Source organism: Ceratotherium simum, chromosome 7 (genome assembly GCF_057802395.1).
Source record: "Ceratotherium simum simum isolate JZ-2026a chromosome 7, ASM5780239v1, whole genome shotgun sequence".
Classification (NCBI taxonomy): domain Eukaryota; kingdom Metazoa; phylum Chordata; class Mammalia; order Perissodactyla; family Rhinocerotidae; genus Ceratotherium; species Ceratotherium simum.
Genome location: NC_141906.1, coordinates 70,577,810 through 70,597,952, shown reverse-complemented (window position 1 = coordinate 70,597,952; position 20,143 = coordinate 70,577,810). Strand labels below are relative to the sequence as shown.

General features: G+C 46.8%; 1 protein-coding gene across 1 annotated transcript in view; it reads right to left on the bottom strand.

Moving 5' to 3' along the window:
• Nucleotides 1-20,143, bottom strand: part of POU2F3 (POU class 2 homeobox 3) — a 77,336-nt gene that overhangs the window by 29,349 nt on the left and 27,844 nt on the right. The window contains exon 3 of the mRNA XM_004427207.3: nucleotides 16,166-16,200. Within this exon, the coding sequence (XP_004427264.1) occupies nucleotides 16,166-16,200 (35 nt within the window). The remainder of the gene's footprint in view (nucleotides 1-16,165; nucleotides 16,201-20,143) is intronic.

Sequence of the window (20,143 nt, the reverse complement as noted above, 5' to 3'; positions counted from 1 at the left end):
GCTCTACTTTTTTTTAGGTTTTTTGCCTCCTTTCTCACAACCAGGTTTTTATCTGCTACTGTTGGTGTACTTGCTTCCAGCAGCCCCCTATTCCAGCTCAAATTTGCAGCTTTTATCTGCTAAGGGCTGGAAAAAAAATATAATTAACCTTGTCACAACTGTTTCTAAAATAAAAGTTTAAGGTTCTGAGAAAGGGCCTGGCTTGAGGTCTCATTCTGGTTCTAAATAGGGAGGCTGCTGGCTCTCCGGAGAAGTGAGGCACTGCAGTAGCTCTATGTAGCTCTCTTTAACATTGGGCTCACCTTTTGGTTCAATTCTTATTGAGTACATATCTATCCTGTTACCCGGATTAGCCCAGGACAGGGCTCCAGTACAACGGCTGGTTGAACTCACACAATTGACAGTGTAAACTAAATTCTCAAAGGCCGGGGAGCAGTTACCAAATTTTTTACCAACAGGCTGAGTGAACTTGAGCCGAGGAACTCTCTAACAGTATATCTGTTTCCCTACTTATAAATGGGAAATAATCTCTGATTCTTACCCAGGTCTCAAGGGCTAGGGCTAAATGTCCGTAAAACTTATTCCAGGGAGTGCTTTCCTTGTTTTTGTCACCAAAACAATTTGAAGACAACGATTCTGCACACTTATTACCTGGGAGACCTCTCTGGCTTGCTATGGCCTGCCCAGCACACAGCATAATGCCTGTTACTTAGTAAGTGCTTATTAAACATATGGGGAATTAGTGCATAAATACTTTCAACAATCCTAGAATATGGGAAACTGGGTTTCAGAGAAGTCCAGTGATTTCCCAAAGGCCATCAGCTAGGAAGTGGCAGGGCTGGAATTGGAGCTGAGTTCTGGCTGGATCCAGAATCAACCCTCTTTCCACTGTATCACACAGACTTAAAAAGTCACGCCAAACTGGGCTCATTTCCTTTTATATAGGGTTCCTAGAAACGAGGACCAGGTGAATGCTACAATTATTGTATGTATACTTGTATATACGTGTGCATATATTGTCCCTGGAGGTCAGGATGGGGTCATGTGGGCTGAGATAGGGTTGATTAACAAGTGACTGTTATCCAGAGGGAACGTCTCCAATGGCATGCCACGGGACTCTGCTTGTGGTCCAGTCTTGCTGACAATGTTATCAGTAACTTGGATAAAGCTGTAGCATGCACACGTAACAAATCACTGTATGATGAGTAGCGCTAGCTAGTACCTTACACAAAGACATCAGAATTAAAAAAAAGAGAGAGAAAATTTAGGAGAAAATGTAAAAATCCTTTACTTAGAATATGAAAATTAACTGCACAAGTTGAGGCAACAGTTTATATTTAAAAAGACTTGAGAGGTGTTAACTGATTCTAGGAGCATGTAAGTTGACAGTGTGATATAATTATCTTTTAAAAAATCTGTAGGACAGGCTGTTCCAACAGCAGTAGAATATCAAGGGAGGTTCCCTGACTTGGCTATGTAAGGTCCATGAGGATAGGCCCACTATGTCTTATCTGTGCTTGGGAGGACTGGAATCAGAACACGATAAAGACATAGTACCTGCTCAATAAAAATTTGTTGAATGAGTAAATGGATGAATGAATGAACACATGGTCCCCCTGTGCTCCGGCCCACCAGATGTCATCTGAGTGTTGTACACTTGTGGACATTATACCTAAAGAGGGTGATTGGCAGGTGATGGCATATAAAGGCATCAAGACACAGACAAGTTCAAGCAGTTCATCACAGCATTGTAAAAAAAATATTTGAAGCAACGTAATGTCCATCGATAGGACAATGGAGAAGTAAAATTACATTGAAACCATAGAATATTATGTGATCATCCATTAACAAAAATTGTATAACTCTGTGTACTGCTATGAAACAATCTATAAATCTTATTTTTAAATTTAAAAGGAAAGTTGCAGAAGAAGACATACAGTATAATTTATACACACATATATATGTATATATATATGCATTTTAAAAACTACACATTTATACATTTCCATTTGTATTCATATCCATGAAAGTGCAAAGAGAAGAGTCTTCTAGACATACACACACCTTTCTGATGACAGGAGTTACTTCTGGGAAGAGGACTGAGGCTGAATAGGGATCAAAAACTTTTTTTTAAAATCTCTATTACATATTTTTACAATAAGAAAGTATTCATGTAGTATGTGTATAATTGCTTGAAGCAAGGTAATCAGAAACATGATATGTGGAATCGTCCAGAGAATTCTGGATATTTACATGGAAAGGGGAAGATTTCAAGGTGAGAGTTCTTCTCCGTACTGAAAGGCTGTCACGTGAAGGGGATGAACTCAGGCCCTGGAGCTGAGGCAGGCAGAGTGACGACCAGAGGGGTGACAATCACAGGGAGGTCGATCGGGGTCTAACAGGAGAAAGAATGGCCTAACTTGGCAACCTACTCAACTCTGGAGGATGCTGCATTCTGGGTAGTGAGTCTGAAATCCCTGGGCGAGCTTCGGCAGAGACGTGGGGCCAGGAGCCATCTGACAGGATGTCAGCAGTGGAATTTGTGTACCAGGGGATGGGTTAGGCTGGAATCACCGGTTCCTAAGCTCTTGAGGTTCGTGACACGTAAATCTCTTTTTTTTGTGAGAGTTCAGATAGTTGTTTATTTTGCCAAATAAGAATATTAAAGTAACTAATATCTACTCAGACCATCATTTCATTACATACAATTAACACTGTAACACCAAAAAATGAAAATCTCAGATTGTAAAAATTGAATATATTTAGCTTTATAAAAATTCGCTACATCGTCTTCTTTTAAAATGTCACTGCAGACAGCGAAAACTTAGTCGTAAGATGTTATAATGAGTATAAGTGTATCGAGCTACAGGGTAGAAGGGAGGAAGAAGAAAGCCTTTGTGTCACACAGCGGAGGTCTGTGCAGCACTCCTGGGAACAGAGGACAGATGACCCAAGGAACCGTTTGGCTCTAAGAGTCTATGTGTCTCTGACTCACTACAGAGTTAGAGGCTCAACCCAAATTTGTTTCCACAGTTGATGAAAAACACAGTCACAGTGATATCACAAGTCACTGGCGACCCACAACCACACTGCTTTCATTAGAGGGCCAGGAGAGGGCGGTCCCAGGAGATCCACATCACTCCCTAAGGGGCATTTGTAAGGTGCCTGTTCTGGCTTGGGGGAGACAGCTTGGTGCTGAACTCCCAACCTCAAAGAGTTTAGAAAACTGAGTTGATCAGAGTCCTATGCAGACTCAGGATCCCCAGAGGGTAGGCCCTAGCACCCAGCAACCACTGAGTAACAGCTGAGATGCCTCGGCCAACAGCTTCCAGGTCGCAGCCAGCCAGTGATGGAGTTGGGAAATATTTACCAGAGCTGACTAGATGGAGCCCACTGCACACTCTATTTGCATGAACCCACCAAGCCCCCGTTTCCCAGGAAAAGGGGTGAGTTTCTGTAGATCCCTCGCTGAGAGCAAGACGACAGGGAGCAGAGCAGCATGAAGAACAGAAGGCCCTGAAAAGCAGAGAGATGAGAGTTCATGGCACCCAGGATGGAAGGATGGGTGGGTAGGTGGATAGGTTCATTCCAACCATCCATCAATCCATTGATTTAGGAAACACTTATTGAATGTCTACTCTGTGCCAGGCACTGTTCTACTGTAATAAATGAAATATGAACCCTTCCCTCAAATATTTCACAGTCTGGTGGGGGAGGCAGACCCACACGCAATAGAAACCTGTCAAGGTACAGAAGGTGGAGGGCATGGTCCTGGAGGGCTACTTGGAGAACAAGACGTTTGAGCTGGGTTTGGAAAGATGAATGAGAGCCTGACAGGGAGATGGGGAGTGAGGGCCAAGGCTCAATCAAAACAGTCAAGATGCCTGTCTATTCCTCTGTTCCTCCCTACCTTCAGGACACTTCCATCACCTCAAAGAGGATTCTCACTGTTTCTTATGAGCATCCAGGTGGTACTTGGAAGTCCTTAGGACCCGGGAAAGAGGGGACTGGAGGCCTCTTGTGAAGTTGAACTCCCCAGATCCTGTTCCCTCAGAGGCTGCCTGAGCAGGACGGGGCAGCCCACCCACAGTCAGAAGGCTGGGCCCATGCTGAGTTGCCAGATCCTGGACAAAGTCCCGAACCCGAGGTCTATCTGCTCTCCACCTTGCTTTATGCCAGAAAAGTGTCTGGCCCTCCCAGGCCCCTGGGCAAGGCCAGGCTCTGGGGAGGACCCCACCAGCCAGGAAGCTGCCCTCTGTGCCACCAGGCTAAAGGGGAAGCACCACGTCCTCAGAAAGGAAGTTGGTTCTGGCTCAGTCAGAGAGGAGGAGACTGCTTGCCTTCAGGCAGCTGCACTGCTTCCCCTCCAGACAGTGTGGTGGTAACGCTTTCCTGCCTGGGGGCTCTTGCTCTAGCAGCTTGATTGCTCCTCTCAGCCCCATTTCTGAGGGTCTCAGCCCAGAGCTGGGGACACAGAAGCACTCCACTACTGGCCCCTGCAGGAATCAACATCTACCCACAGTAACTGGGTGTCCAAATCTTTCCAGGCCTCAGTTTACCAGCTACACAAGTAGCCTATAAAACCCACTTCCCAGCCCTCAGAGGAGCCCATCCACTGTGATGGGCTCTAAAGTTTAAAAATTTCCTTGTTAGGATCACACACTTTCTTTGAGAAGATGTCATCAGGGGGAAAAGCAAGATTAATATCTACTTCACTTTAAACAAACCCTATAGATGATGTTTGGCTCTAACTGACCATAAAAGGGCATTCTTTGTTCTCTGAAAAAGATTCAGGCTAATACCCTTTAAATAGCAAGCTCTCTTGGTGGAGAAAAATAAGTTAGTGTACAGAACTTCGACTTATGTGCGACCTTTTGGGAACCACCCTTCTAGGTATAGTGAGGCATGCCTGTGTTTACCTGGCACAGACTGAGTCTGGCTAATTTTTCTTATTATTGCTCTAGTAACGGGCTGAGTCATGTACTAGAGCACAGGTAAGAACACTCAGAGGAAGGCTAGCAGTTGGAGAAATCTGAGCTGAACTGCCATCTGGAAAAAGGAGAACTTCAGGCCTCCAGGGCCTCACGAGGGCAGAGCTAAGAAGAAGAGGCAAACTGGAGCTGGGCTGATGTGCAACGGGGCTGCTAGAACAATAGTGCTGCCAGAGCAACAATAACTCGTGTTTATTGAGCGCATACTATATCCCGGGCACTTTACATTCAAGGTCTCATTTAATCCTCGATGCTATTGTTTCCTCCCATTTTACAGAGGCAGAAACTGAGGCTTGGAGAGGGTGAGTGACCAGGTTACACTGCTCCTGTTGGTAGAGCCGGGATTCAAATCCATGTCTGTGTGACGCCAGAGCTGGACCTCTGTCATTTGCAATGCAGCCTACAACTGCAGCAGTGCATGACAACAAAGAAAGTATTAGAAGATGCCAGCGCAGGGGAGGGACTGCCAAGAAAGAAAAGCAAAACAGGATGTGAACCAAGGATCCTCGGGGGTTGGGAGCCACAGGGATTTCAGTGGCCACACAGTGGGGAGGGAGGGGCGTCTTGACACTTGATCTGAACACAAGCAGCAGAGGTCCAGGGGGCGATGGGGGTGAGGAGGGCAGCTGCAATTAGTAGAATAATCTGGATTTGGAGACAATAGACCAGCACCGAACACACTGCCTGTTATCAAGTAGGCACTGAATAAGGGTAAACTGAATAAGTCCCAGCTCTGCCACTTAATTGCAAGTCACTTTACCATTCTAAGCCTCAGATCCCTTATTTGTCAAATGAGAATAACAACACTCACTTTACATAGTTATGGTGAGAGGAAAACCTATTGGCTCAATGAAGTCCTCTGTAAATTAAGCAGAGAGGGACATGAAATGGGATGTGACCTGGTATCAGGTAGGGAACTGAACATAGAAACAGCGCCTGAGCCCTAAGGGTGGCCTCCAAAGCCACTCTAGACTGGGCTAGACTCGGGGAAGGAAGTTTGAGGCGGAAAAAGGTTACTTTCAGCCATAGTTGTGATTCTGGGAGAAGCAGAATCTGCAGGTTACTAGAGCTGCCTCGACAGCCCTCTGACTTGGGGGCAAAGAGAAAGCCAGGTCCCACCCCCTGCCCCGCAGGCATACACACATGCAAACACTCTTCCCCTCCCTGCACCCTTCTCACGCACAGGCCCAGGGAGGTGCTTCTCATGGGGCCAAGGGAACCCTCTGGGTGGGAGCACTTCTTCACCCCGCCCTTTACCTGGCAGCCTTCCCTGAGCCTGCAGATACTATCTCTGCCATCCTTGTTGGCAAGCCCCAGTCGGGGAGGCAGTGTGAGTGAGAGGGCTCTGGAAATGTGGAAAATTACCGTACAAATGTCATATGAGGGGCTCTGGGTAACATTAGGTCATGTTTCATTTGCAGAAGTTCTCTCTCTCTCTCTTTCTCAAAAGCAGCCTGGTACGGTGTAGAGGCAGACAGGCCTATGGAATATCTGAGCTCCACCTTGGTAAGTTACTTAACCTCTCTGAGCTATAGTTTCCCCAGCTATATAATGGGAATAATAATACTTACCTCACCGGGCTGTCGTAAGGATTAAGTAATATCAAATAAGATAGAACTTTATGTAAAGTGCCTGGCACATCCCATCACCCTCGGTTTGAATCCTGGCTCTAGGCAAGTCCCTTGACCTTTCCGATTACATAAGCTACTGCTCTGGGTTGCTCTAAGGTTTAAATGAGACACTGCTTGGGAAGGGCTCAGCCCAGTGCCTGTGAAACTATGCACTCAATAAATGGTATTAGTTTCTTCTGTGATTGTCTGGGGCCGAATCCAGCTTCCCTTTCAAGACCCCTGCCCCAAAGACACTCCTGTGTGAGAGGGGAAGGGCTGGCCCTGCTTTCAGTCTCACCAGAGTCCGCATCCACCAAAGGCAACTCACTGAAATCTCCAGATAAAACCCGCTTTTGGATCCCTGGAGAACCAGGAAGAGGCTGCAGAGGCTGTCCTCTTCCACTTGCGTCCTCACTCCTCTCCACTCCACACCTGAGCAGAGAGGAGCATTCCGTCTCCACTCCCTGTCTAGATGCATCCATGGGCTTGTGCCAGTGGTGGAGCCTGAGTGAGCTGGGCCCCACACCCAGTGCCTCAGAGGGGCTTCATAGTTGTGTTTGGGACAGTCTGGTAAACCAGGGTGTACCAGGGACAGGTCTCCGGAGAACCCACAGCCGCTCCCATTCCTACCTGCTTCTCACTGTCCTGCTCTCCAAAGGATCAGTCCATCCAATACTGGGGCTGCTGCCCAGGCCACAAACAGGATACCATTGACATCTGAGCCTCAGGCCAAAGAGCCAAGCATGGCTGGCAAAGGAGGACAAATTCCCACCTCTCCAAAGGCAAAGACACTTATCAGCTGCTTTCAACCCAAGCTTAGGGGGTGGGGGCCTTAGGTTGAGAGATCATGGATCTCAGAAAAAAATAACCTTTCTGGTATCATCCTCAGCCCATCTAAACTGGTATAAGCCCAGCTTAGCAGCCACACGGGGAGAAGAGAGGAAGAGAAAATTATGGGTTCTCATTCATCAGAAAATAATAGGAGCTAATGTTTATTGGTTGACTAGTGTATGTCAGAGACTATTCTAAGTTATGTATTGTAACTATAATTAATCCTTACAACACGCCTAGGAAGTAGATACTATTCCTGTTCTCATTTCTGGATGAGGAATATGAGGCACAGAGAAGCTGACCAAACCACAACGTCGGCCGCCTCCTCCAAGACCAGCAGGGCTGTGAAGTGGGAGAACCATGCAGTCTGGAGCCTGGCCGGCCTGGCTTTAAATTCAGACTTCTCCGCTATAGATGGTGTGGTTGTGGGAAAAACCCTTAACCTCTCAGTGCCTCCATTTCCTCATCTACAGAATCAGAATGATCTCAACTACCTCACAGGGTTGCTATAAGTACTAAATGGAATAATGGATATAAAGCATTTTGCACTCAGCGCCTGGCACACAGGCAGGATCCAATAAACACCATTATTGTTATATTATCTTGACTACAATGGGGCAATCACTTTGGAGAAAGGAGCCATTTAACCTCACCAATGATCTCCTGGCCTGAAAATTCTGCTCTGCATCTATCTAATCACTCAACAAGCCCAGCTCACTCCCTGTGGAGCCACATGATTTACGCACTCCTTGTTCTGACATTTTTATTCTGACCTGTCTCCTTTGTTGGACAGCAAGTAAGTTCTCTGAGGGCAGAGGCTGTGTGTGTTATTTCTGGGGTGCTCTGCCCAGTGCCTAGGGAGCCTCCACTTTACACTGCCTTGTATTTCTATGTGGCAGAACTGCAGCGAGAGGAACATCTTGCTCTCCGCCTCCTGGGAGAAGTGACCTATTTCCACAGGGGGTCTAGGACAGCTGTCCTTGCTGGCGGGGAGAGCTGACCTGGAAGTCATTTTCTGAAATCTGTGGGGTGGTTTTTCTGGCTGGCTTCATAATTAGGAGGCTTGATTTGCATTTACGGGGCAGAGGGCAGGCATTCTAGATACCCTGCAATGCAGAAGACAGTACAAATGAGAAACCCATGTTCACATCCCACACAACTTTCAAATGCCTCACTGGACATTGTGTCAGTAAATAGCCTGTGTATAATCATATAAGCCTAGAACCCAATTCCATTTTTGATGCGAGCACAAAGTATCTGTTGCACGCTTTTAATATGCACTGATTTTTTCCAGGGATGCCATTTTCTGTGTAAATTAAGGAAAGATTAGATTTTATTCTGTTTGGAGGTTTACCAAGAGTTGTTTAACATTTTAGAAAATCATGGCTTTTGAGCTGTCAATACAGCATACCCATATCAGTCTGTATTTGTGTCTGGCATATTCATAAAGGTGCAAGCATCCTACTATCTCATTAAACCTTCTAGGGGAGTGTGCCCAAGGATCTACTTGCTGCTATACATATTATTTTATTTTAAATTATTTTTTGTTCTCCTTTTATTCAAATTAGAGTATCTCCCTGATTTTTATTTATGCTTTCTATAAATTTCATTCCAGGATATTAAAGAGGCTTTACAGAATCCTTGTTACAAGAGACATTGGGTCTGATAAGGTTGAGAACTGCAGGATTAGAAGGAATTGAGTGTGTGTAGCTTGGCCCCTTCTGGAACCTGCCTGTCGGCTAGGAGGGTACTTTAAGGTCTGTTCTCCATGAGCTCTCTCTGTGTCTGGTGGATGTATTTAATTCAGGAGCGAGGTCTTTGAAAGCCCACTGTGGCTCTACATCAAAACCATGTCCCTAGTGCAGCGCTATCTGTCAAGCTCCTGTATCTATTTTTCAATTGCTTTGGTACTTTGGAGGGGGACAAAAAAGAGGGATGTTATGTATCAACACTCTAAAACCCAATGCTACTGCTCGTGGTTGAGCAAAATGTGGGCCCACCACTCCTGGCTCTATTCGCCTGCCTCGCTTTCCCAAACTCACTGAACCAGCCCCATGGGCAATATTATAGTGCAGGGCCCTTCCTCTCCTCTGCAGCCTCTGCTGCATTTTCCTCCCCACCTGCTGGGAGCTCCTGTGGGCAAGGGACTATGTTCTATTCCCCTCTGACACCTCACTATCCAGCTAAGTACAGGTTTTTGGAACTAACAGGTCAAATGCAGTCAATTAATTCCCTCCCTTGCCCTCTTGCACTTTCTCTTGGCCTAGTGCTGGCTCTCCCGAGGCTGCTCCCAGGGTGCCTAGGGGACGGGGCTTACTATGTTATCGCTGCAGACCCTCATTTGTCAGCTTGAGATTCTGGTCCTGCCTCCCTTGTGCCTCCCTCATGGGCCTCCCTGGAGAAGCCTCTCCATCATTCTGAATCCTCAGAGACCTTTCCTTAGGCTGAATTTTGTTGATTTTAGAGAAGATGCGCCATTGAGCCAATTAAACTCTACAAATCAACACATACCAGGAGCAGCCAGAGAACCACAGTAGTTCACATTCAAGAAAACAATGAAGGAAAATCCCATTTGATTTAAAACTAAATGCTATGTGGGCAGCACACCAGGGCAACTGCTCTGGACTAGCTGGCATGGAGGTCCCAAGAGAGGCACAGGACAGCTGTATGTTGGTGCAGGGGAGATGAGAATGCTGCCAAGCCCAGGACTGAGAGAAAATCCCAGGCCACTGATTCTCAGCTTTGGGGGCAGGAAGCTTAGGGACAAGGACACCTGCCATCTTGCTTCTGGCCTCAGAGAACTTTTGGGAAGTCTTCTACCAAGACAGCATTCAACAGCATAGGTGGAAACACTGCTCTGATCTGTCTGGTGGAAACCCACGGTCCTGGATGATGAGGGGTCCACAAGTCACCAGGACAGAGCAGCATGAGGCTCTCGAGGTGTGTACCTGCCCTTGTGGACTCTCGAAGCCCCGTTAAGCCAATTCTACCTCCCAATGTCCTTCTGAAGTTAGCTGTTGGTCCAAAGAGCAGGAAACGGAAGTGGAGAAACTCCATGACAGGGAGAGCCGTCCCTTGGACTCTTGAACTCACCCACAGGGCACTCAGCCCTCCCTTCCTTTCAGAAGAGCCTGTTTGGTCTTCTAGGCTAAGCCCTCCACTGGGTTCACCCTCCATCCACGTTCTCTCTTTTCTGTCTCCTATACTGCATCTCCCCTCTCTCCCCAGGCCCACACCTGCCAAAGTCTCCCTCATCCCCAAAAGTCTTCTCCACACTGTCTCCATTTTAGGCCAACACCTCCATCCCTTTATCATCCCATTCCTTGAAAGGGAATTCTGCAGTCCTTGTCTCCATCATTTCCTTAGCCCCTACTTACCCCTCAGCTGCAGCAATCCGGCATCTGCTCTCACCACGGACACTACAAGATACTAATGATAAGGCCATCACTGTTCACCTCACTGCCAAACCAGAGCCCACTTTCAGGCTTCGGGTCTACAGTATCTCGGCCTGCTCTGATGCTGTTAGCTATTCCCACCTTTTGAAAAGCTCTCCTTTGTGGGTGTGGTTTTCTTCCCATCCCTTTGATCATTCCTTCTACAGTCTCATCTATAAGCACTCACTCCTCAGCCTGTCCCTTACACGTTCCTTCTCCTCCAGGTCTGCCATGGGTCCCCATCCCATTCTGCACACCCTCCCTAGGAGACCTCACTCTCTCCCATCACTTCAGTTGACATGATTCAATGGCGACTCCTCAATATGCATCTTTAGTCCTGACCTGTCTCCTGGGCTCCACGTCCAAATTTCTCACCATCTATTGGGCATCTCTAGCCCACTATCTGCCCTTCTGTCTCCTGCCATCGTCTGGACAAGTTTGCTCCACCTCCTGTCCTCTTTATCTCGGGTGGCAGTCCCACTAATGCTCAGCACCCCAAGCTAGAAATCTAAGAATCATGCTGGACTCTTTCCTTTCCTTTGCTGTCCAGGTCCAACTTGTTGCCAAAATCCTCTTGATCTTATATCAGAAATATCTCTCAAATCAGAGTCTCTCCATGCCCACTGACATAATAATAATAATAATAGCAAATACGTAGACAGTATGTATGTTCTAGACACTTGTCTAAGCGGTACACACACACACTCTCATTTGATCCTCACAACAACCCTGTGAGATAGGTGCCATTATTCATCCCATTTCACAGATGAGGAGGTCGAGGAACACAGAAGCTGAAGAACTTGCCCAAGGTAACACAGTGAGCAAACCCAGGTAGTGCCAAACCCAGGATTCAAACCCAGGCAGTCTATGTGTGTTTACCTTCTTTGCTACAATCGCTCTCCTTAGCATTGCCCACCTCTTCCTTCCACAGTCCTTCATTCACCTTTCCTTCCCTCCTCACCCACACCCCCCTCTAATGCTCTTCCACTAAATGAAACCAGTCACGCTTGAAAAGTGCCGAGTGGCTCTCTACTGCCCACAGGGTAAAATCCAAACTTCTTTGCTGGGCATCCAAAGCTCTTCATAATTTGGCCCAACCCATGGCTCCAGCCTCATCTTCCACCACCCCAGCCCATGCTGATCTTCTTATAGTTCCCCAGTGCCACGCCCTTTACAACAGTGAGCCTTCACACTCACTGCCGCCTATGCCCGGAATATTCTTGCTGTGCCCACTCTGCCAGGCAGACCCCCTACTCTTCCCTTGTCACCCACTGCAGACACCATCTCTTTGGTGCTATCCTCAGCAGTATCCCAGAGCTCAGCACTCTATGTTTCTTACGGAATTCACTGTGCAGTACTGCAATTGATCTTCTTACAAATGACACCCTCTATCTAACTCTTGGAATGATTAAATACTCAAAGAGTGAATGGAATACCCTAGATCCAACCTGTTAGGTTCTTCTGTCTCTACCCCCAAATTTCAAATGATTTTCTTCACTGGATCACACACGATAATAAAAGGCTGGGAAGATGGCCTGTGACATATCTCTCCTCACTCTCTACAGCTCAGGGTGGAGAAATGGACTCTCTCTTCTCCATTTCTCTTCAAAGAAAAACATGCAAGGAGAATGGAAGTCAAACTAACCAGTCAGAATACAGCATGAGAAAAATGACGGGACCATTACACACAGACTGCAGGGGCCTGAGAGATCACCTCATCCAAACCTCTTCATTTTATTCATGAGGAAACTGAGGCCCAGAAAGGAGAAGAGGATTGTATAAGGGCAGAAACAGCACTGGCACCCAGTACCTCCAACTCCCCGTCCAGGGAACTGGCCTTATCCTGTTGCTCTCAATTTTGTCTTATCTTTCCCGGGGACTGAGGGTGAACCTGCATCTTGGTCCCCGGGTCTTCCCACCATTATCTCTCAAACAGGCGCAGGCTGCTTTCCTAGGACCAGGAAGTTAACAGGCTTAGCATAAAACTTCTCGAAAAGCCAATGTCCTTTGTTCATGCAACTTCAGGACCGCAGCTGACCCGGCACCTTTCTGCAACTCCCAATTGCACCAACTGGCTTGGGGCCTTCCAGCTGGAGCTTCACCAAGGGCAATGGCTCATCCTTTGCTCTCTTGTGTCTGCCAACCTCTCTCCTGTCTCAGATTCAGAGGCTGCTCCTACACAACCACTCTTTCTTCCCATTCCCACCCCGTCTGCCTCCCATTTCCTCCCGGTTAGTCACGGTGAGGTCATGCTCAGCCGCTGGCTCCCGGGCCTCTCCCTAAGGACAGTGTGTATGGACAGGGAGAGGGGAGTTGAGAGACTTAAGAGGAAGATACAGCAAGGCATCACGGGAAGAATGGGCTCTGGAGCCAAAGACAGGTGGGTTCAAATCCCGGCTCTGCCAGTTGACGAATCGTGTGACTTTTGGCAAATTACTTAATCTCTCAAATCCTCTGCCATATAAGAGGGGGCTGCCTGGGCGGCAGTTTCCTCACTTGTCTAATGGGATAGCAACACTTGCCTTATGGGTTTATAGTGATAACTAAACGAGATAAAGTGCCCAAAGCACCTTGCACAGGGCCTGGCATCAGCGGATGTTGATTTACTTCCCTTGTTGTGAAGTGTGAGGCCATGACTGTCAATGCAGTGGCCCGAGAAATCCTGGGTGTGCCCCCCACCGTAGGCCTGCAGGTGAGCTGGTGTGGATATGAGCATGTGGGCGTTGGGATCTGATGACATCCCTGGGACAGAGTGAGAGGGAGCGAGGAGGAGCCTTAGGGAGGGTGTGGAGGTGTGTGCCTGTGAGCAGAGAAGAGCTCCAGTCTAAGTGTGTAAATGACTGTGATTCGGCTGAGCCTCCTTTCCTCCTAAATTCTCCCCTCTTTAAAGGAAAGATCTGTCGTGTCTGTTCTTGTCAGTAATGAGAAATCTAAAAACCCTTCCAGGGGAGGGAGGGAACGACCCACACCATGAGGCTCATCCAAGGGAAGCAAACCCAAGTGGGGCCCACTCCTGGCAGAAGCCAGGAAACTTTCTCCTGACTGGTGTGGAAACCATACCCCAAAAGATGTTCAAAGGGTCATGGTGTCTCTCTGTAGGCTGCCTAGGGCCAGCAGGTCTGCCCTCACACTTGTCCCAAGCACTAGAGTTTCTCAAGCTTCAGAAAGATCACCTGGCAGCCAAACCCACTGGGCCTGTGGAGCAGGCCACCTCCAGGCTGGGCTGGTGTGGCCATATCTTGGTGTGAGATGAGCTCCTCCCCGTGCATCTCGTCCAAGGTCTTGGGGCAGTGAGCGGTGGGCCCTAGGCTGGGATCCTGAGTCCTCAGGGTGGAAAGGATAGGGCACAGGCCACATCCCAGCCTGCTTAGGACTCCCCTTCAGGATCACAGAATCCTTGGGAATCTCCTCCATCCTCTTGCCCTTGAAGCAAACCTGGCCGAACTATCCCTTAGACAAGAATCTGTCTCATACTTAAAAACCTTGAGTGAGAAGCTGATTCACAGTCTCTCTCACTTGGTAGCTGTCCCAGTGTTTAATAAACTACATTGGCTGCAAGTCGTCCCTTATAGGTAACCTAGATGTCTCTTTAACTGAAGCCTATTTTGTTTTAGGTCTCGAGTGCAGAGGGAGAGTAGTTGGCCTCTACTTATTAGCAAACTTCCCCAATGAACAAAATTGCAGAAGTTGCCTGCCTAAGAAGGTTTGGCTTAGGACTCAAAATTACTCCTCCCTCTGACTGTGAAGGATATACCGACAGTTAACGGCCTTTTAGGAAATGTTAGTAGTGCCTTCAAATCACTGTACGGATAAAGCAGGAGAAGAATATATGTCTGAGCATATATTTTACCTCCAGCCCCACCCTAGCCTTCCATCTAAAACTGGACTCAGAACATCAGAGTGGGAAGGAACCCTAGTGATTACCCAATGCCTCAACACACTAGGATTCTCTTCCCTTCCCCCTGTCTGTCTCCCTCTCCAGCCCACTTTGCTCTGCCTGACAAACTCCTACTCATCCTTCAGAGCTAGACTCAGAGATCACCTCCTCCATAAAGCCTGCCTTGGGCTCCCAGGAAGAATTAACTGCTCCCATCTCTGTTTGACATCATGCTTTTTACACACCTCTAGTAAAGCAGGAATGAGATTGTACTATAATTATTCGCTTACAAGTCTCTCTCTCCCTCTACTTCTCTGTCGTCCTCTTTCTCTGTCTCCCCACACCTCATACTAGACTGTGAGCTCCTCCAGGACAGAGACCCTGTCTTAATTTCCTTTGTATTCCCATACCTGGCATAGAACACGTTCCCCCTTCACCCCAAATTTATGGAATAAATTAATTTTTCAGCTGAGAAAACTCAGACCAAAAATATTAAGCAACTGGACCAAGGTTATATAGCTAGTTAGTGGCAGAAACAGGACAAAAATCCAGGCTTTCTGACTTTGTATCTAATTGTCACCTCTCTGCCTCGCTCTAGGGCCCCCATTATTGCTTCCTGCTTGTCTCCAACTTAGACTTCCTCCTCCCAGCAACCCCTCCCACCATCTGCTTCCGACATCACACCCTGTCCTGGCCCTCACCTCCCAGTCTTCCCATTAGCCTCCAACGTTAAGGGGAAAGTCCTCTCCCTCCACCTCACCCTGGTCTTTACACATCTACACATCCATCCATCCATCCATCCATCCATCCATCCATCCACCCACCCATCCATCCATCCTGCAATCTGTCCAAGACCACTTTCTCCCTCTCGGAGCCCTCTCTGACTAACTCGAACCCCACTCCACTTGGTTTCCTTCAAAGGCACCAAGCTTGTGTCTATGCTGTCCCTCTGACCTGGGTTACGCACTCCTTCCTGAGCTCTTTTTGTTGTTTCTCTTGTTTTGTCCCCATCTTCTTCCTTTAAATCAGGAGTTCCCTAAGGAACCCAGGCACTCCATCCTTTGCACCTCCATAAATTCCTCCACACAGTCAGTCCACACAGACAGACTCGCCCAAGAGGCAACTCAGACTGAGCTCTGACAGGAAAAGAGCTGTTGCCGTAGATTCTGGACCATATCTAGCGTGCAGGTAACCCTAAATGTATGCTGCATTTGTCAGCACTCTTCTGAGGGGACAGTGAAGAGAGGACCCCAACATTGGATTGTGGGTTGGGGGAGGGGTTGTGTGCAAAGGCCCTTGAAAGCTATGAGTCTATGAATAAACGCCCTCAAACTTTAATCTTCTTTGTGTCCCCCACACCTGACATAGAGTAAGTGACTCCCAGAATTTATAGAATAAAGGTTTTCTTCTGAAAGTCCTTACCTGCCTGCTGAAATCTAGGCCATTTCGATCATTTCCTGGAAGAGATAAAAAAGAAAATATTAGTTGCTAGCAGGATTGGAGGAGACTGAAGGTTAGAGGAAAAGTAGGATGTTGGCAGGAGCCTACCTTTATTTTGAAAAAGAACATCTGCCCCCCCTGTGACTAGGATCTTCCTGCTTACCCTGTTTCCTGGAAAGGTCTTTGGAAAATGTCCTCCAGGGCGGTGGATGACCAGGGAAAGGGGAGACTGACTCGTCCAAGGTCACATAGAGTCAGTTGGGATTAGAACTTGCCAGACCAGAGTGCTGGTTCTGCTGCTCTCCCTCAGACAGAAACTGTTACACACGCTTTCATGGATAAGCAAGGAAGGACCAGCCACGCATCCTAAAGAAATCGCCCAAAGGCAAGAAGTCCTCCCTCTACCCCAGCCCTCCAGGGGTGAAGACACCCCAATCATGTCAGGTAGACACATGTCAGTGCTGTTCCCCGCTCCCCCAACTTCTGTTTCTTGTTTAGGTCATCTTTTTCCTTTTACAATAAATGTTAGGTTGAAAAAGTAAATATGTGCTTAATAGAGAAAACTTTTTGGTACAGAAAAAGTATAAAGTAGCAGAAAAATCACTCTGCTGAGAGGCAGCTGTAAGTAATATTTTTGTGTATTTTATGGTCTTTTTTATGCCTGCTGTTCATCATTGATATATACCACTCTGTATAGATTTTTACCCTACTTTTTCCAGTGAGCATCATAAATATTTCTCCTATACCATAAAGGAGCATCGTAAGTCTTTCTCCTATGCTTGCAAACATCATTTTTAAAGGCTACCTAATATTCCATTCTATTGATATACCATAATTTGCTTAAACATATACCTATTGTTAGGGAAATTGTTTCCATTCTTTGTTATAATAAAATTTCCTATTCACGTAGATCTCTAGGGCAGGAGCTGCCAAACAATCTTCCTTTGGGCCCCATGGATTGTTGGCTCTATAAGGACAAGGAAAATGACTATCTATTAAATACTATACACTCAGAGCCTAGTACTGGGCTTAGTATAATAGGAGCTCAAAATATATTGATTGATTGAGTGAATAAATGAACAAATGAATGAATTCAGAACTTTCAATCAGAAGATTCTTCTGCTTTTCATTGGCTCTTCAATAGCTTTGGAATAAAGCCCGAATTTCTTAGCACAACATATAATTCCCCATATGACCTGGTTTCTGCCTACCTTCCCAGCTTTGTCTTCTGCCACTCATCATCCCACCTCACTTCTTCCCAAGTACCCTGCGCTCCAGCCACACAGAATGCTCGCTCATGTCCAAACACATCAGGCCTCTCACGTCTCCACGCCTCCATGCACTGTTCCCGTTCACAGAGTTAGTGCCGCCCCACCTCTGGAATCCAGGAGCCCTTTCTACCAGCCACATGCCACTTATTGTGTAACTCCTATTTGTCTGCAAATTCTATGGTCTCCCCAGACCACTAGTTTATGGTCTCTCCCACTAGTTGATGATTTCCCACTAGTTTATGAATTCCTTGAAAGTGGGACACTGACATCCATTTTTGCATCTTCAGTGGCCACCACAGTTCCTAACACAAGTCAGAGGCTCAAGAAATGCCCATAGATGAACAAATGGAATCTGAGAGAATCCTCTGGAGTTTTAACTTAAGCCCGTTTCCCTCTGCTCTGTGCTAAACAACAACGGGGATTTTTCTGCTGTTTGAACAACAGCATGGCCTTTTCCTATATGGTTGTGAGGCATCTCTGAGAGCAACTGGGCCAGCAAGAGGAGAGCAGAAGATGAAGGGTGATGGGACCCCGAGAAAGAGGAAAATGGTGAGACACCAAGATCTCTGAATAGCAGCCTGATTCTGAGATTAACTAAGACGATATATAAAATCTGTGAGGGGACCTAAAGACAGGAAGGGCCCACAGACTGAAAATAGTTGTGTAGTGGGGTAGACTTAAAGGTAAAATTGGTTTTATCTTAAAAAAAAAAAAAAGAATCCTTTCATGCCATTTTAAAGTTGGCCTAATAAGAAGTAATTTTAAAACCTGACAAAAGAGCAAATCCATTCATTCCACAAATATTTTCTAAGCACACTCTACATGTCAGGCACTGTTCTAGGCACTGGGAATAGAAGATTGGAGAAGACAGACAGAAGCCCCTGACTCATGGAGCCTGTTTTCTAGTTGAGGACACATAAAAAGAATAAGCAAACAAATATATAATTTCATTTAAAGATAATTACTGTGGAGAACAAGAATACATGGTCAGGGGAAGAGAGTATCAGAGGCTGTTCATAACCAGGGTCGTGTGGGGAGGCCACTTAGGGGAGGTGACATTTTCATCAAATGAAGTGAGTACCCACCCTTTTGAAGGTCTGGAGAAGATCATTCCAGACAGAGAGATCAGGAACTGAGGCAAGAACAGGCTTGCATGCTGAGGAACAGTAATGCAGCTGGAATGGTTGGAAGGAAGTGGATGGGGTAACCAGGGGCGAGATGATGTGGATCTGGAAGACAGGCCATGGTGGAGACTTCAGCTGTTACACTAAGGATAATGCGAAGTGATGAAGGGTTTTGAACAAAAGAGTAACATAGTCTGACTTAAGTGTTTAAACCTGCAGTGATGAGCTGTACAGGGTAAGAGCGTAGAAAGGGAGACCCACTGGGATGCTGTTGCAATGGCTCAGGTGAGAGAGGGCAGCGGACTGGACGGAAGGGTAGCAGTGGAGGTGGTAAGAGGGGACTGGATTTAGGATACATTTTGAATTGATAGCCGACGGGACCAGCTGATGAATGGCAGGTAGGGTACAAGGGAAGGAGAAGAATCAAGGACGATTCCTAGAGTTTGGGCTTTCTCGATGGAGTGAGTGGTGGTGAAATTCCCTGAGATGAGGGTGACTTGGGGGAGGAGCAGGCTGGTGGTAGAAATCAAAAGCTACATTTTTGGACATGTTAAGTTTGAGATGCCCATTAGATATCCCACGAAAGGCGGGGAAATGAGTTTGGACTCAGGAGACGTGTCAAGTCAGAAGTCTAAATTGGGTAGTTATCAGCTTATAGGTGATATTTAAAGCCATAGGACTCAGGGAGGTTAAAAAGGAACTGAGTTCAGATGAAGAAGAAAAAAGGGTCAAGGTTGGGATGAGGAGGAAGAGCCAGTAAAGGAGACTGAGAAAGAGAGGGCACTCAAGTAGTAGGAAGACCAGGCAGGTATGGAGTCTGGAAGGCAAGAAGAGGAGGTGTCTCCGGAAGCAGGTAATTATGTATATTATTATGTGTATAGACATATGTGAATGAGATGTAGAAAGCAAGAGAAACACTGGGAGCCAAAACAGTTTGACCTGAGGGAGTCATCAGGTTTGTGGACAATTTAAAAAGGTCTTTGCTTTTGATTTCTGTGAATGCCATTATCATGTTTATGAGATTCATAAAATGAAAAAGATGAGCAAGCAGAATTCAGAGACTAATTTTAAAACCCACCAGCCAACAAAATTAACAATTTCTCTTGCCCAGAATTTTTCCCATGGCCCTTCTCAAGAGGCCTCTCATGGTGAGGACGCACCTGCTGCTCTTGGAGCCTGGTGATGGAGTTTCCCCTTCTCATCAAATTCATTCTTACCTGCATCAGTATCTCTGCCTAATTTTCCTTGAATCCTGGGCTAACTGAATAGCTGGATTGGAGGTGCCTGGGTCAGCCGAGGCCTCCCAGGAGACTGACCCCATGCCACTCCAGGAGAGTGGAGGGTGGCACATAGCTCAGCGCTCAGTACTGAGTAAGGGCTCAGGTCCCCAAAGCTATTCCTATTCTGATTCTGATTCCACTGCTAAGCAAGTAAGAGTGGCTTCTCTCGTCACCCCCAGCCTGTGAGAAGGAGCTCAGAGCATCTGGGGGTCTAGATCAAGACATGGTGACAGAGTTGAATAGAGGCATTAGTTAATTTCTGATGACACTTGATTCTCTCTCCAG